General features: G+C 35.2%; 3 protein-coding genes across 3 annotated transcripts; all 3 read right to left on the bottom strand.

The window, feature by feature from the left end:
- Window positions 1-645: 645 nt before the first annotated feature.
- LOC140776446 (outer envelope pore protein 16-2, chloroplastic) lies at window positions 646-3,106 on the bottom strand. Its single transcript, XM_073120158.1, has 7 exons — window positions 2,626-3,106; window positions 1,961-2,012; window positions 1,808-1,882; window positions 1,692-1,723; window positions 1,596-1,629; window positions 1,359-1,426; window positions 646-1,092 (listed from the first exon to the last, which is right to left on the bottom strand). The coding sequence occupies exons 1-7, from the start codon at window positions 2,755-2,757 to the stop codon at window positions 949-951; spliced, it is 537 nt and encodes a 178-aa protein (XP_072976259.1). The 5' UTR covers window positions 2,758-3,106; the 3' UTR covers window positions 646-948.
- Window positions 3,107-3,557: 451 nt separating this feature from the next.
- Window positions 3,558-8,542, bottom strand: LOC140776783 (argininosuccinate lyase, chloroplastic-like). Its single transcript, XM_073120639.1, has 7 exons — window positions 8,181-8,542; window positions 7,289-7,552; window positions 6,629-6,745; window positions 6,132-6,280; window positions 4,684-4,975; window positions 4,366-4,530; window positions 3,558-4,158 (listed from the first exon to the last, which is right to left on the bottom strand). The coding sequence occupies exons 1-7, from the start codon at window positions 8,499-8,501 to the stop codon at window positions 3,910-3,912; spliced, it is 1,557 nt and encodes a 518-aa protein (XP_072976740.1). The 5' UTR covers window positions 8,502-8,542; the 3' UTR covers window positions 3,558-3,909.
- Window positions 8,543-9,476: 934 nt separating this feature from the next.
- On the bottom strand, window positions 9,477-15,255 carry LOC140776376 (argininosuccinate lyase, chloroplastic-like). The gene is made up of 7 exons (XM_073120056.1): window positions 14,881-15,255; window positions 14,311-14,574; window positions 13,065-13,181; window positions 11,615-11,757; window positions 10,580-10,871; window positions 10,322-10,486; window positions 9,477-9,965 (listed from the first exon to the last, which is right to left on the bottom strand). Exons 1-7 carry the CDS (start codon window positions 15,190-15,192, stop codon window positions 9,717-9,719), a joined length of 1,542 nt encoding a protein of 513 aa, XP_072976157.1. The 5' UTR covers window positions 15,193-15,255; the 3' UTR covers window positions 9,477-9,716.
- Between the last annotated feature and the right edge of the window lie 1,450 nt (window positions 15,256-16,705).

Here is a 16,705-nt window from a genome sequence, read left to right as displayed (position 1 = left end):
CTCATTGGAGCTCAGTGAATCGTGTGAAACTATAAAATAATATCAATAGACACATGTAACTGGGGAGGTTATGAGACTCTAACCCTAAAATTAGTTGATGATTTAATGAATGCTCAACAGCCAGCTCGATTTACAACTCAACAGTGTCGTTAATTTAAAAGAACAACTTAGTTTATCACTCAACAGTATCATTATCGTTAATTTAAAAGAACGGTATCGTTAATTTAAAAGAATAGCTCGACTTAGTTTATAACTGCTCAACAATTTATATTTAAAATAACGGTCAGTAATGTGACAGGCATTTATTATTGCTTGAGACTTAAAAGCAGAGGACTTAAAAGTAGATCTTGTTTTTACAATATTAACGTATTTAAAAATAATTAACCCTCTATATCTAACCTAGGCCTATGTAATGATACAAAAACAGTATAAAATAATTTAAAAAGAAAAATTAGAGGATTACAGAGGATATACTCCAAAGACCTCTGTTATATGTTCTTCGAGGAAAATGCATATAAGCATATATGTTAGCGATTTTTATACTATCAAAGGTCTCTGAACTCTGATGGGATTGAAAGAGATTTGTAACAAAAGATATAAACATCTCAAGTGGAATCCTGAAAAGAATCTGAAATTATTCCAACGGATTACCCAAATCGATCCCAGGATTGTTCCTCAAATTCAACTACATTATTTGATGACTCGATGATCTTAATTGCAATGCCTCAAAATTTGAGCCACAACAAAGCAACAACGACAATGACTCAATAAAAAGTGAAAAAGTCCATTCAACTGATCATAGCAACAACTGAATTGACTCCGCATAGCCAAACTTATGAGCAAAACAGAACAGAGGAACTGAAATAGAAAAGAGTCGTGTCTCCATACACAATCTCAGTTATGAAATCAAAAACCATCTCAGCTGCAAGCTAAACCTACATCTTGGCCTCAAAATATGCCGGAGAGCAGGTTCGCGGCCGTGGATAGTGCAGCTCCGGTCATCGCGCACTGCACAATCTGCTCGTGAGACGCTGTGTCCGAAGTCAGAGCCAAGGCGACCCCTGTGACAGCTCCGGCGACTGCACTGTTCTTCTGCAGAGAGCCACCGGCAATGTTAACTCACCGACTACTCAAAAATATTATAATTATAGTTAATTCAAAAGGTGAACTTTGACTTATAAATAAATAGAATATTTTAGATAAAATATGAGTCTAGCAGAATTGGAACACAACCTCTGCTCGAGCAATTTAGGTTATTTAACTAGCAACTAAGTCTTGTCAATAACTCTAAAGAATAGATCAATATAAAAGAGAACTAAAGTCTAACTCCAATAATTAAAGAGGGAACTGTAACTTACCCAGTCATGAGTTCCACGAACCTCCCTGAGACCATAAGTCAAGCCTGAGTACATACCAGCTGCCATACCTTCACACAGATAGTAGAACAAACCATATGCTATAAGATTCAAACTGGCATTAAAGTTACTTTATTGATGTACACTGCCGTATACAATGTATATATTTTACATTGATGATTACTGTCAGTCAGTACATCTTTGCAACAAATAAATGACTTTAAACTCAAAACTCCTTACCCCACTGGAAGGCCTCTTTGCCAGTATTCTTCACCTGAAAACATAACAGAATTATATCAAAAGTATATTGTTAGAAATAACAAGAAAGAATCTCACCATGGCTTCCAGTGACTTCTCAGAATTCTCCCCTGCAAAACAAATGCGACAAGGATGTCTGTCAATGCATCCGGGATCAGTTCAATAAGATCAACATATCAACTCAAAATTCCTACCTCTCAGACTAGAGAATCTATGCTTCTTGTTATTAGCTGCTATGTCTGGCACTCCACTCGTATCCATACCTGCACCTATAAAAGTGGTGGGGGAAAAAATGAATTAGGACTAGCAAGTGAGCGGATTTGTCATTAACTGAGCAAGATAGTTACCTTCCACTGCCGTGAAGTACGCCTCTTTTGAGACTGCCTGGATTGCTCCAATCTGAATCAAATAGCCATGGATAAAACTTAGCAATTCGACACATTGCCAATGACTATTCTCTTCAAGCTTTCAAATATCATTCCGTTTATTAACGTAACAAATAACGATTACAACCAAACTTAGACTCACAAAGCAAAATGGTGTACAAAATAACATCATGTTGCGCTTGTATAAATAGTTTAAAATGATTCAAAAGCTATCCCAAGATAACCCAATATCATAGTGCAAAGATAAAATCTTTTTTATTTAAAATAAAAATCGTTGATAAATATTTTATACTTCACATTTCGAGGGGGAAAAAGGTGTTTTAGTCATCTTTCTAGTTTAAAGATAATCTATTAGAAATATTCTGTTAAATATTAATAACAATGGCAATCCACAGAGAGTCCAAAGATTTCATTTGACAACGAATATTCTTTCAACAAATATGATATTTTAAAGAATGCAATGTCAAAAAATGATATTTTGAAAGTTTTCAAACATAGTTACGTAAAACCCTCTATAAATATATGTATTTAGAATACAAACTCTATATCTAAGTCCTCCGATAAATATGTTCCAAAAGAGCAAATAATAAGCATAATAAGAGAGGAGTTTGAATATACGAGAATACCCCGGCAGCCTTGACGAAGCTCTCAGCCATCCGGTTGAGAAGGGGATGGCCCAAGTCGAAGAGCCAACCTTTCTCCATGCTTCGGATCTCGTCCAGAAACGTACGCGTCTCCGTGCCACTGTTGCTGCTCATGATCTCTTCTTCTTCTTCTTCTTCTTCTTCTTCTACAGCAGGAGGAAACTATTAAATGGTGAATGGCCACAACGTCCCCTAGGTTGGGGTTAAAAGGTAGAAGAGAAAGGAGAAGTAGAAGAGTTCTCGAGGAAGAGTTCCTTAGGAACAGCTCCTCGGAGAACGTGAGGTGGCCACGTGTGAGGAGGATGACACGTGGTACAAGAGGAGTTAGTCGTGGCATTATTAGAGGGAGTGCCTTTAACTGGGTATTTGTCTCATCGTTGTAGGAGCTGCAGATAAAAACTCTCGTAATAGATTGCAGTGTCTATCTTGATATTACACTCTGCTTCTATATTATCTCTTCTACTGCTAAAGATTAGAGTTAACACCCTCCCATTTAAATAAATATCTTTTACCACTTAATGACATAGATAATGAATATGAAAGTATTATTTTATTTCCAATTTCCCTGTCTTGCTCTCTCAGCTTTCATCTTAAATATTTAGAAAGCTAAATATCAATAGAAATATATAAGAGGACATACGTAAAAATAAACAATAGTTCAGTTATAGTTAAGGATCCAAGTATAATTTCCCTCAAAGAAAGTGGCCACCCAATATATGAACAAAATTAAATAGGATGGGAATCTCATTTTAGTGCCTTTTAACTGGTTTAGCTTTGTCTTCAAAGGTCAAAAAGGTTGAGAGAAATTAGGTTCAATATGAAATAAATCAGTGGGAATTATGATGAGCATAGCGCAAGCAAAAGATTTCATCATTCCAGTCTTTTTCTTCCAACCTTCCATCTTCAGAGCAATATCAAAGAGAGAGAGAACAATATTGTGTCATCCGCATCCCGAAGAACAACAGACAGTTAATTAACCCATTCCTAACAAATGCATAAATTAAGCATCACACACAGAAGATTTGAGAAAAGAAGTACATAACAATTTGTCTCGCCCTCATGATATCAAAATATATAAATATCAAAATAACCCAGAAAGATAGCATGCTGTTGCTACTTGCTTACCAAAAGTACCTACTTTTCAGCGAAAACGATTCTCTAAAACCTTAGAAAATTGCTCGAAGCTCCTACCCGAACTTGATGGCTTCCTTTGAGATGTTGAAATCTGGGTACTCACTCTGATCACCCACTCAACCGAATTACTGCTTAAAGAATCTCAAGCTTTGAGACCCAGTAGCTAAGTTGCTCAGCCACTTGTTCTGAACCTGTCGATCCATAGGAGGTAAACTTCTTTATAGACTTTTCCACTCCTAAGAAGTCATAAACATCCTCCTCAAAGACAGGATTTATCTTATGTAGATCGTCAAGAGTAAGCTCTGAAAGTTGACATTTCCTTGCAATGCACAAAGCAACAGATTTTCCAACTATTTCATGAGAAGTTCTGAATGGTATTCCCTGTGCACAAAGGGCAAATGAAATAAAATTCCATATGATTAAACGCAAACACTGAAATCAGAAAAGCAAAAAAAAAAAAAGTCAAAATGAATTTGAAGTTTGCTGATGAATCTTAATGAACAACAGATCTCCATTATCACATTCGACTGTAGATGCTAAGATAATCACACTTGTCAAATCTGAAAGGCAAAGTGATGAAGAGTTCACCTTCTTTACCAGATAATCTGCAAGGGTTGTGGCATCGAGATGGCCAGCTGGTAGAGCACTTTGTATTTTTGCCTGGTTGAAAGAAATGTTCTGTGCAAACTCAGTAGTTACCTCAAGCATCCCTAAAATGGTTTTGACACTGTCAAACAAAGGTTCTTTGTCCTCCTGTTCCAAGAGAAAAAGGAAAAAGAAAGCATCATGAGGTCCAAACTTCTCTGTAAGATGAAGATGACCACACACTCTGCTTGTGCCTAGTTATTATTATTGTATACATGTATGAACTGAAGATAAAATACCAAATGAAATTTCAAACTGTACCTGAAGATCACGGTTATAGGCTTGTGGAAGCCCTTTGCACAGGACAAGGAGAGTTACAAGGTCTCCAACAACTCTAGCAGATTTTCCACGAACAAGTTCCATTGGATCTGGATTTTTCTTCTGTGGCATGATGCTGCTTCCAGTTGAGACGGAATCACTTGGTATCAAGAACCCAAACTCCTCTGATGCCCACAAAACCCATTCTTCACCAAGTCGTGAAAGATGAATGGCTATGATAGAGTTAGCTGACAGAAACTCCAAAACAAAATCACGATCTGATACTGCATCAATACTGCATAGCAATAAAAGCTATCAGGAAGAGAAAAGGACCTGGATTCAGAACAAACAGAATAATTGATGCAAATCACCTGCACCTCAACTCATACGCTTTAAAGTGGAATAACCTCAAGAAGTATCTTACTTCTCGATTCTTGATGACAATTAATGCCGTACTTAAAAAAGGCTCATGCTTTTAACAATTCTTTGCTCATATGTATCATGTATAACACTCTACAATAAATAAAGGAAAATTTGCAACAAAAAAAAACCCCTACATTATGGATTTTTTAACCCTACCTTATTGTCTTATCTCAAAAGACCCTTTTTTATCAAAAATATTCAGAAAAGCCAATGAATTAATTTAACCTCTATTAGCTTAACAGGACAGAAATATTCTGTTTTATTTAAATTAATATTTTTAAAATTTTAAAATTACCCTCACCATTTTATTTAAGATTTTCTATATAATAAGATAGTAAGGGTAACTTCAGAATTTTAAAAATATTAATCTAAATAAAATAAAATATTTCTGTTTTGTTAAGCTATACACCTAAGGAGAACAGATAAAATATTTCATGACTGTATAACTGAGATTAATATGTTTGTATAACAGTAACCTAAATAGAAATTTATTTGCAATCTGGAAAGTATCAGCAATAGATTCTGCCCTTCAGTTGCTCTTATATCCCACATCAAATAGAGTTTGTAGACAAGGAGGAGTTCTAACTTCTAAGGTTGGGGAGGAAAATGTTTAGTAAGAAATATAGGACTTTTGGAGGCTCAAAGCCAAGTACTAACTGCCTTCCATATAATACACTGACAACTCAATTGAAGGAGAGAAAAATTAAAGGAACAGACAATTATATAAGGTTTGGTTTGCAAGAGATGGCAAAATAGAAGGATCATGTGGAAAAGTTCCACAACAAGATGCCATGGAAGTTCCTAAATCTAACCATCCATAATTGTATCTTGCCACACAACTATTTTGAAATAAAGATACAAATCAAGTTGTGTTATACAAAACCACAGCATGTAAGCGTACAAGAGGTATGTAGTTGAATTTCTATGCAAAAGATGGAAGAATAGTAGGCCTGAGACAACAAGTTTGAGTAGGTAAAGAAGTGATCCCTTGCATGTTATGTTAAGCTGTAGGACTTCAGAAAATATACCTGTTCCTCATAGGGGCAGAAAATTTTAATTCCCTTGAAGTCATGAACCTGTCGATCGGGAGCCCAGTTCCAGCCAAAGCACAGGCACCTAGTGGGCAGAAGTTTAATCGATCCTTGCAATTCACTAGCCGACCAGCATCACGGTCCAACTAACCATATTATCATAACAACATAAAAATTAGTTCGATTTCAACCATGTTTTGTCATCAAGGATGCATCTGTAATATATCAAAGTGTTCACATACTAATTCCTCATTAATAAAAAAATGCATCTAAAATTATTGCACAGCTTTATGTTAAGAGAAATCATTTGAGGTAGAAGAGGTCGTATACAGCAATTTTAAGTGACAAACACACTTGACAGTGGAAATAAGTTCCATAACAGAGATGAATAGTATGCCAATGATGAAATGACTTTTCCATAAATAATAATAAGCAATATGATTTCTGGATCTCTTGAAGCTAAAGGAAACAAGGTATGATTGAAAAAGAAAAACCTGTTCAACATATGACAATAGAAGATGTTGCAGCAAAACAGGCTGCGCCCTCTGCAGATGCGTATAACCAGGAACTATTAATCCTTCATTCCTTATAGCTAATGAAACCAATGCCACCTGAAATCGTAAGAAATGATTCAGGTCTGGTTGAAGCATGTAATTCAATAAGTTTAAAGAGAATAGCTGTCAATGTTGATAACTAACTATTGGACTGAACATATAATACATGTAAAAAAGATGTTTTTATCAAGAATCAAAGAATTTTTTTTTTATTCAATCACAAGCTGACAATAGTATCAGAAATGGAACTGTAAAGGAATATCAGAAAGCACACAATGGCATATGACTATCAGAAATTCTGCAGTATTTTTCTACTTAAACTCTTACAACCATTAATAGGACAACTATTACAATATCTACAGTCAACTGTCATACACTTCCAAATCATATCTTATAGGAGCAGTATATATCACAGGAGCTAACAGCCTTGATTTTGTCTTTGCACTGTCAATTAGAAACTATCTACTAAGAGGGTTCTCTTAATTTTATGAAGTAACATATAAATGGATCAAATGGTAGTTAATATTACCAAGAAACACGATTATAACATTTATAGTCCAGTAGCGGTAAGAGCAGGGTGGAGTTATTCTAGAAAGGAACCTGAAGTTGTTTGATGTGAGTGAGAATTTTATCAATGGCTTCACGACACCATAATCTCAGATCTGTTACAACTTGATCATTTCGACTTCTAGCAGTATGCAGCTTCTTTGCAGGTTCGCCAACCATATCAGTGAGTTCTGCTTCTATATTCATGTGTACATCCTCCCTATCTTTTCTCCAATCAAATTCATTGGCTTCAATGCGCCTCTCTATTTCATCAAGACCACACAAAATTCTATCTCTATCATCGGAAGTCATCAGACCCTGTAGAAGTGTAACAATTAGACAAGATAATGAATATTATGGGAAAAAAAAACTGAATCAAAAAGAGGGCAAGAAAAAGAAAAAAAGAAAAAGAAGAAGAATCAGATGCAATGTAAACCATAAAAGAAGACATGCCTTATTTCTCCCTTTTGAAGTTTCTTCTACAGTTGGGCCCTCTACATAGAGGTTAAAAATTTGTTATTTGGAACAACTAGAAGAATTTTGTTAAAACGAAGACAGAGGAGTCTAGACGTAATTCTTGCAGCGCACAGGTATAACTAGCAATCAACAAGTTTTAGTATCTCAACCTCTTGTCGGTAATTTTAACTATAAATACTATCATACTAAAAGACGTATAGTAAGGCAGGTCTCTCATAAAAGGATCTTCTTTTCATGCTTGGCTAAGATGAACATTTTGAAACTATAGTGGAATAAAAGATTTACTCGATATGATATTCAAAGAATGCCACAAAAAATCGTGTGCAAATATGAAACATTTATATATTGCTGCCTATCTCATCAATTCAAATTGCCTTATCCAGAGGCTATCACATTGTTTCCACCCGGTGAGTAATTTCGTCAAACACTGCGAACGCATTAAAAAAAAAAACCGACACCAATAGAGTACCTGTTGCGCAAGCATATTGGCGTGGGCCCTACTCCCCATTATATCAAACTTGTAGAGCTGCTTATCGAAGGACACCGACTCGCTAAACCTCTCAACCGCGTCGGTGACGCTCTCCTCGAATCTCCCGCCCCAAAGCTTGTTCTCCTTCGCCTTCGGCGTCGACTTCTCGGACTCCGTGCACACCATGGCCTCGGACTTGGATTCGAGGCTACGAATGCGACGCCGGAGTCGGCGATGGTGATCGGAGGAGAGGGTATGGGGTTTTGGGCTTTGGACTGTGAAGAGAGTGGAGTAGAGGACGGTTTGGAACAAAGACTTCATTTTTCTTTTTCTCTTTCCTCTTTCGCAATTTGGCTTCTTTCTTACCTTCTTGGTTTATTATATTTATACGACAGACAGCACAACATCAACACAGCTTTTGGCCCATCAGTCCATCGAGCTATCATTCCCTCAATTATCACTAACTCTCTTAATTAAAAGTTTTATTACAATTTAAATAATTAATTAATTAATTAGATGAACAAAATTAGATTTTAATTCTCTTCCTTCTTATAAAATTAGATTTTGAAAAAGTTAGAGAATATTGATATATATCATAAACCGAGAAGATTGAAATAATATATAATATTATTTTATAATAAAATGGACTGTTCTTCAAATTTAATTTCAAATGGGGTCTATTTTATTATAAATATCATATCAATATTTATCTTTAGATGGAACAACCAACAAGTTCAGCATTTATATTTATAAATTAATGAAATAAAATGTTAATCTTATCAAATATGTAAAATATTAAACTGACTAATAGTTTATTTGAAAATGTTTAAATTAAATGCTAATAGATTTAGTTAAGTCGGTCTTACTTTTATTTTTTGCTGTATATAAAGCGTTGATAAAATCAGCGTCTTATATATAGAATAAGATGTTAAATTTATTAGTTTTAAATAAAGCATTGATCATTTCGGTGTTTTATTAATAGTTATAGTGAAATAGATAGCTTTTATTATTAAGTTCAAGAGTAATTTATTTTGATAAAAATAAATTAGAAAGGGCTAGTTTTGTTAAAAACTCTCTTATCATATGTCTAGAGCATCCCTATATATAGCATAGCTAACGAGTCTTAGGGTAGCAACATCCACACAAAAGGATGAAAAGAAATTCTAAGAACTATGGACGGTGGCTAACCGGTTTGCAGATTAGTTAACCTTAGCTTCTGCATGGGTCTAGATCAAGCCAGAGATTTCAAGTTGAAAAAAAAAAAAGGAAAGGAATGCCATTTATTTCATCCTCATGATCATGAACCCTATAACTTGAACAGTGCATGAAAGTTTTGAGCCATAAATTAACATCTCTATGGCTCTCATGATAACAAATCGATGAATTATCAAACTGCTATCATATTTGGGTCAATTCCATGCAATTTTAATATAAAAAGAAAAAAAGAACTGTCAAGATTAACTTCTTGTCCAATGGTCATGACAACACCTGCCAGGATCAAAGCCTGTTATGGTGCCATAGGAAAAGATATATCATTCAACTAATGCCAAGTCTTGAAACCCAGAATGTAAGTTGTTTAGCAACACATTCTGGACAGGTTGAACCATATGAGCTTAACTTCTTGACAGAGTTTTCAACTCCTAGGTAATTGTAAACATCCTCCTCGAACACAGGATTTATGCTCTGCAATTCATCCAGAGTAAGGTCTGACAATTGGCACTTCTTCTCTATGCACAATGCAACAGATCTTCCAACAATTTCGTGAGAAAATCTGAAAGGAACACCCTGAAAAAGGAAGGCAAGGGCAACCGAAAGTGTTAACTGGCAAGCAGTAAAGGAACAACTATAAAGTTTATAAACATTAATATTCATGAGCGAGATGTTTGTTAAGCAATCTGCGTTTAAAGTGGAAGACTAATATCCGCAAATTCAATCGTACAGGTTACGATGTATTGACTTTCGATCTCATAATCTTCTATCTAAGTTGACACGCTGAGAATTTTTCAGCAGAATTCTGAACTTATATGCAGTATCACAAACTACTAACGTTTTACTGTCTAGGTTTATTTTGCAAGCATGATCTCTCATTACTAACCATGTGATATGTCAAACTCTTGAGACAAAGCAATAATTTATTTTACCTTCTTCAGAAGATAAACTGCAAGGGTTGTGGCATCAAGATGCCCATCCTCTAGAGCACCTTGTATCCTTTCACGATTGAATGATATGCTCTCAGCAAATTCAGTTGATGCTGTGAGCATTTCTGATATAGTTTGAACACTTTCAACAAGAGGCTGCTCATCTCCCTGTTCAACAGTCATGTGTCAAAGATTTTGATATAATTTTCTAAGCCAGGAGAGGATAAAAGATAGGGAATTGACTCGTAATCAAAATTGTACTGGTAGATCGCGATTGTAGCCTTGTGGAAGTCCATAATACAAGACTAGATGAGAAACAAGATATCCAACAACTCTAGCAGAATTTCCACAAACAAGCTTCAGGGGATCTGGATGTTTCTTCTGCTGTGCATTGCTGCTTCCATTTGATACAGAATCACTTGGATTCAAGAATCCAAACTCCTCTGATGCCCACAGAATCCAGTCTTCACAGAGCTTTTTGAGATGATTCGCGGTAGTGGAATTGGCGGATAGCAACTCCATTACAAAATCATGATCTGGTACTGCAGTAGTACTAATAACACTAAAAGTTTTCAGCCAAAAGAAGAAAAAAAAATATGATACTAGAATAAAAAAATTACCAAGACAAAACATTTGAATCCTCAATCTTAAGGGATTCTTTCCTTACATTCTTGAGCTCTTACTATGTTCTCGTCACTAATACACCACGGATAATATAGTGGACACAACATATGAAATACTGTTAAAATAATGTTCTTGCAAATCTGCCATGAGAATTAATCATCTAGCAGGCCATATATTGTGCAATAAAAAATAGGTGTTGAGATGAAAGACAACTTCTGAAGTGGAGTTCTGGTTGTGGATATAGTTTCCTCAATATCATTGTTGATGACGCATGAGAAGTTACTCTCTCACAACTTTTTTGATGACTGGATGTTAATCTATTCTAAAGACTAGATTAGATTATCATTTTCACACTGCAACATAAGATACCTGTAAAGCAATTTCAAAAGAATAATCTCTTATCTTTCTTCCTTTTCGTTTGATGACTTTTTCTTTAGCTCAATTTTATATTTAAAAATGCAAACATGGGCACAAGCAATGCAAGAAAAATACTGGCTGTAAGTAAAACATAAGGTGCTACTTTCATTTGGAAAGCAGGCGGCTTTTATCCAACAAAGTAGATGAAATTTCTTTAAATATAGAAGTATAGGCAAAGAAAGAACTAGTTGCATTCACCAAGTTAAACAGGGGGACAACAGTTAAACGAAATGATAGAGATCTACGAACATATACCTCATAGTGTACTTAAAATCTGAATTCTCTGCAGTCGACAGCCCATCAGCGGGAAGGCCCTTGCCAGCCAAAGCACAAGGAATTAATGGGCAGAAATTCATTCGGTTCTTGCAACCAGTCAGCCGACCAGCATCACGCTCAAGCTGCAGAGATCAGCATGTTAATTAGTCCAAGTGAAATAAAACAGATGTACAATCACTTTTTGTTCTCAAGGAAGCAAACAAAACTTTTATCTTTCTTTTGTGATCTAACTTTCTGTCAGCTGAAGAATGTTTGTCGCATAAGCAGCAAACTTCAAGGATTAAATCATAATGTTCAGTTCATTTAAAAGGAAGAGAAGTTGTCAAGATACAACTTGAAAAAGCACATCTTTGATTGAAAAGTATAATAATAATAAAAAACAAAAAAAAACCAATCATTCGGTCTTTATATCAGTATATTAATCAAAGATATTCTTCACATGCTGCTATTTGGAGATAATCCCAGGCAGGATAATGGTGCATGCATCTCCAGATTTGTTAAATGACCAAACCAAGTTTTATCTTGCTATTCCTCTGAGAAAAAGTTCAGGTAATATTTGCTTTGTTGAATTACAGATCACATGCGCCAGAAACAAGAAGTTTCAATGCAAGTGACCGTGCAAGAGTTTGATCTGCTCCCACTTCTGTGCCTCTGTAGAAAACTTTACGCATGCCTACATCTAAGACCAACTCAAAACTTAGATGGAACTTAAATTTTAGCCAGGGTGAAGTATCATTTCACCAACAAACTCACTCATAGGAATCTCGAGACTTATGCCTTTGCATCTAGCTTATTTAGATTTTCATATGCAGAACTCAGATAATGATCTTCTGTGTGAGTAGTCACTAGGTGGCTATAGTGCACAGCAGATCTGTCATGACTTCAGTATTTTCATTTCTCTGCTATCCAAGAACACAACTATCACATATCAGAGTTCATCTAGTCATCCTTGAAAGAGATTAGTTTTTTTTCCAAGTCAATTATGAAATGACAGCGTAACCTGGTTCTTGCTAGTTTTTGCATTATAGAGACAGTAGACATAGACATAATGCCCGAGGGTGGCAAGTGGGGATTGAACCAGGTCGCCGGTGGTGCTTAAGTGTTTTGACTAGCCACTGCATGAGCTCCTCACTCTTCTACGATCGCTGCAGTTGAAGTCCTTCTTAGTGGTTGAAACATTGGACCTTTTCATGGAGTTATTATAGATTTACCTTCATCATCAATAACTCAATCTCCGGTTTATACTTTGCCTAGGTTGAATGACAACAAAGAACCACAATTCAAGCAAAAAGATTGGTCTGCTTCTCACAATATATGCATACTAAGAGCAACCAACAAAATGGTACTTTTCTCCATTTAGCAAATGAAAAATATTCAGTTACTGGATCTTTCTGAAAGCAGGAGGAAGATGCACATATCAAAATTTTACCTGCTCAACATATGATAAAAGATGGTGTTGTAGCAAAACAGGTTGTGCCCTCTGCTGATGAATATAGCCAGGAATTATCAAACCCTCATTCTTTGAAGCCAAATTGACCAACAGTACCTGAAAAATGTAAGTATCTGATGCAGGTTCAGAGACCACATGTATCATGATCATATTGAGCACAAAATGTCGATGATGAGAAAGTAGACCATTCTGTTGTTGTACATTATCAGGCAAGTAAAAGTAATAATATCTCCTTTAGTCTCTAACATAGACTCTAGAATTAAGTCACAGATAAGATGCGGATTGTAAAATAAAATAGTTGCAGGAAAACATAACAACATCAGCAAGATCATTATGGTGTTGTTTGGCTTCTTGTATTTGCAAAAAAAATCATCTACATATATTAAGTGTAATACAAATATTATTTTTTAGTTTATGGATCACATGAAATATGTTTTCCAAGGGCTAAAATGTTCACATGCAACATCTCGATATCTGTTTTAATTAAGTAGATGCCAAATTCTGCCAACCCTTAATAGGAAGAAAAGAGGGATGATACAAGACTTTTGTTTATATTAATTTTCTCATTTAACACTATAAATATTGTATCTTGATATACATAAAACCAAATGGCCCATATGAATAATTGGAATGTTGTGCCTTTTGAAAGTAACCAGTAGTGCGTGTAGTGCATGTTCCCATGGATTTCGAGAGAATTAGTTGTTAACAAAAAAGACCTCAAAGCTATTTCAATGGTTATTATTAACTTATCAACAATCAATTATCAAAGAAGGTTTTCTAACTTATAAGGATTCTTCACTAGTAATAGGGATTTCAAGACGTAAAATAACTCTTTGAGTTGAAAATTCCAAAAGTACTAAACCAAAAATATCAACTTGGACTCTGACTAAACTGTGATGAGCAAACTATAAAACATACATGGCCTTCCAAACTCTTCTTTTACATCTAATCAATGTTCCAGAAGATCTCTCATGCCTCAAATCATGACTAAATCTTTCAGGTGTTGTTAACTGAAACAAATTTCTTTACGATTGAAGTTTTATAAAGATATTATTGTACTAGATTTAGCACAAAGAGATGCTTGATTAACATCTTTCTATTTCAGAACACAATGACCAGTTGGATTTCACAATCTACAAACAAACAAACATAACTGGAGTGCCAGGTAAAAATTGTGGATAATAAAAGAAAAGGGTAACGAAGACAAGTGACAGCTAGTAGAAACCTGAAGTTTTTTAATGCTGGCAAGAATCTTCTCAATGGATTCCAAGCTCCACAAGAGGAGATCTGTCACAACTAGAGCATTTCTACTTCTTGCAATGTGAAGCCTCTTTGCAGGTTCACCAACCACGTTAACGAGAGCTGCTTCTATATTCATATACACATCCTCCTTGTCTAGTCTCCATGTAATTTCCTTTGCTTTAGCCTTTTTCTCCATTTCATTGAGGCTGACCAATATGTCGTCTCTATCTCTGGAAGTGATGAAACCCTGGAAAAGCTTTGCTAATTAAGAGAAAATAAGACGATTTTTAACCATATACAAATGATCATAAGATTGAAGAGATGTGACTAGAAACGGTCAAATGTATGCCGAATACCAACAGATCCCAATTCATTTTCAACTCTCTCTTTATTCTCTCTCCATTCGGACGTCGTATATAAACTTCCTCGAAACAAACAAAAAAGAACCGAGCTTTCTCTTCTCTCTTCCCCGCTAATTCTCTCAGTAAACAACATTTAAGCCCAAATAAAATCAAAAAGAAAAAGTAGGAGAAAATCTCCAACTACTCAATACCAGTGCGGCGAGCGTGTAGACTTGGGTCCTGCATCCCACGATGGCCTCCTCGTACACCTCCTCCGCCTCGTCGGGCCCCTCGGCGGAGGAGGACGACTCACCGTGCTCGGGCGCGTCGCTCCCCTCGTCTGCAGGCTCGACCCGCATCACCTCAATAAGCGATTGGCGCTTCCGAAGCATCCGGAGTAGAAGCAGCATCAATACCTTGGCCGTCGTCGTCTTCTTCTCAGAAGACCCGCTCCGCCGTGGCATGGCTTTTCTTCTTCGTTGCTGGGACGGGTGTGAGGGCGGTGGAGAGAGGAGCTGGGACATGGAAGGATGTATGGTGGTTCGTCAATCGTGCGTATAACGTGTTTGAAGAAATGAAAACTACAGGTAGGTAGCACCATTCTGCGTCAGCCATTGTTACACTACCATCTTAGAGTTTGAAGAAATGATTATATAATTATACATATATGAAATATATCTCTATCTTGTAGAATTTCAGTAATAAACATGGAATGATAGCTTTTGTACAATAAGTACATATATATATATAAAGTAGAGAAGTAGTAGAAATATAAATATGAAATAGAAAGTAGGTGGTGGAGCAGTGACATGCAAATAAGCTAAGAATTGTCGTACATAGCTGTATTTTCTTTATTATTTTGGGCTTGATATGTTGTTTTACTTCGTAGTATTTTTTAATTTTTTTTAATATAGTTAGGTGTGAGATTTGTGTCCAATAATCGTCGTCTTATTTACTTCTTTATATCAAGTTATAGTTAATTTATTAGTGTTTAATTTAATGAAATTATTTGCTTATATATATATCTATTTGTCAGAAAAATAATAATAGTGATGATAAATACTGTGGTCACGTAGCGTGGACTGGCGACTGACTGATTGGATGATCATCGGAATGCCAGAGGAGTGCACCATGGAATTGCGATTCTTAGAAGAGAAATATTAATTCTTTGGAAGATCTTTGACGGGGTTTTCTATGCTGGTATAGCAGAATAAGATTTTTTATGAACATTTCTACAGATATTTAATGAAAAACACATATACTTCTCTGCATCGAAATTAGCCTTTTTTTTTTTTTTTAACGGACCAACTCTAGAAAAATTGTTTGTCTCGACTTTAATCCTAAACAATATCGTAGAGAAAATTATTTGATGGTTTTGTAGCTTGTCTCAACGGCTTGACTCGGTTGATGACTCGGTAATGCAGCTTCGCTGCGCGATGATTTAGACTAGGTTTCGGCGGCGTTTAGTTTGGAGTAATTATTCGACGATGCACAAGACTTTTAAAGTCTAAATTAGACAGCTTACTATATTAGTTAAAAATTTGGTGGAGCCTGAGTGTCTATGTATCAAGAGAGGGTTGACCCTTTGTTCAACATATATCTTGCCTTCGAGCTCATTAATATATTAAGTTTTTTAATAATTCCAATACACCTTGATGGTTAAAAAATATGAATAATATATCAAATAATATTAAATTTTTTGATTTTATTATTATTCACACTACTATATATATATATATATATATATATTATTTTAACTCTATAAAAATATTCTGTGTTAATTTTAATCTAAAAGCGACTTAGTAAATACTCTATTATTTTAAAAATAATAAATTAAAATAACTAGATTATTCATTGTTTGACTTTAAAAATCTGTTTTTTTTATCATTTACTTTGATCATAGAAACTTAGCTCGAATGTAGCAAGATTATTTTGCATCTATAATAAATTTAACTTATTTGTAAGGTAACTAACTAATTAATGTCATAGTATTTCAGAATATTAAAAGTAAAATGACTAATAATAAATATCCATATA

This window comes from Typha angustifolia, chromosome 14 (genome assembly GCF_048772165.1).
Source record: "Typha angustifolia cultivar Huaian chromosome 14, ASM4877216v1, whole genome shotgun sequence".
In the NCBI taxonomy this organism is placed as follows: domain Eukaryota; kingdom Viridiplantae; phylum Streptophyta; class Magnoliopsida; order Poales; family Typhaceae; genus Typha; species Typha angustifolia.
The sequence above is the reverse complement of the archived record's forward strand: the minus strand, read 5'-3'. Positions and strand labels throughout refer to the sequence as shown.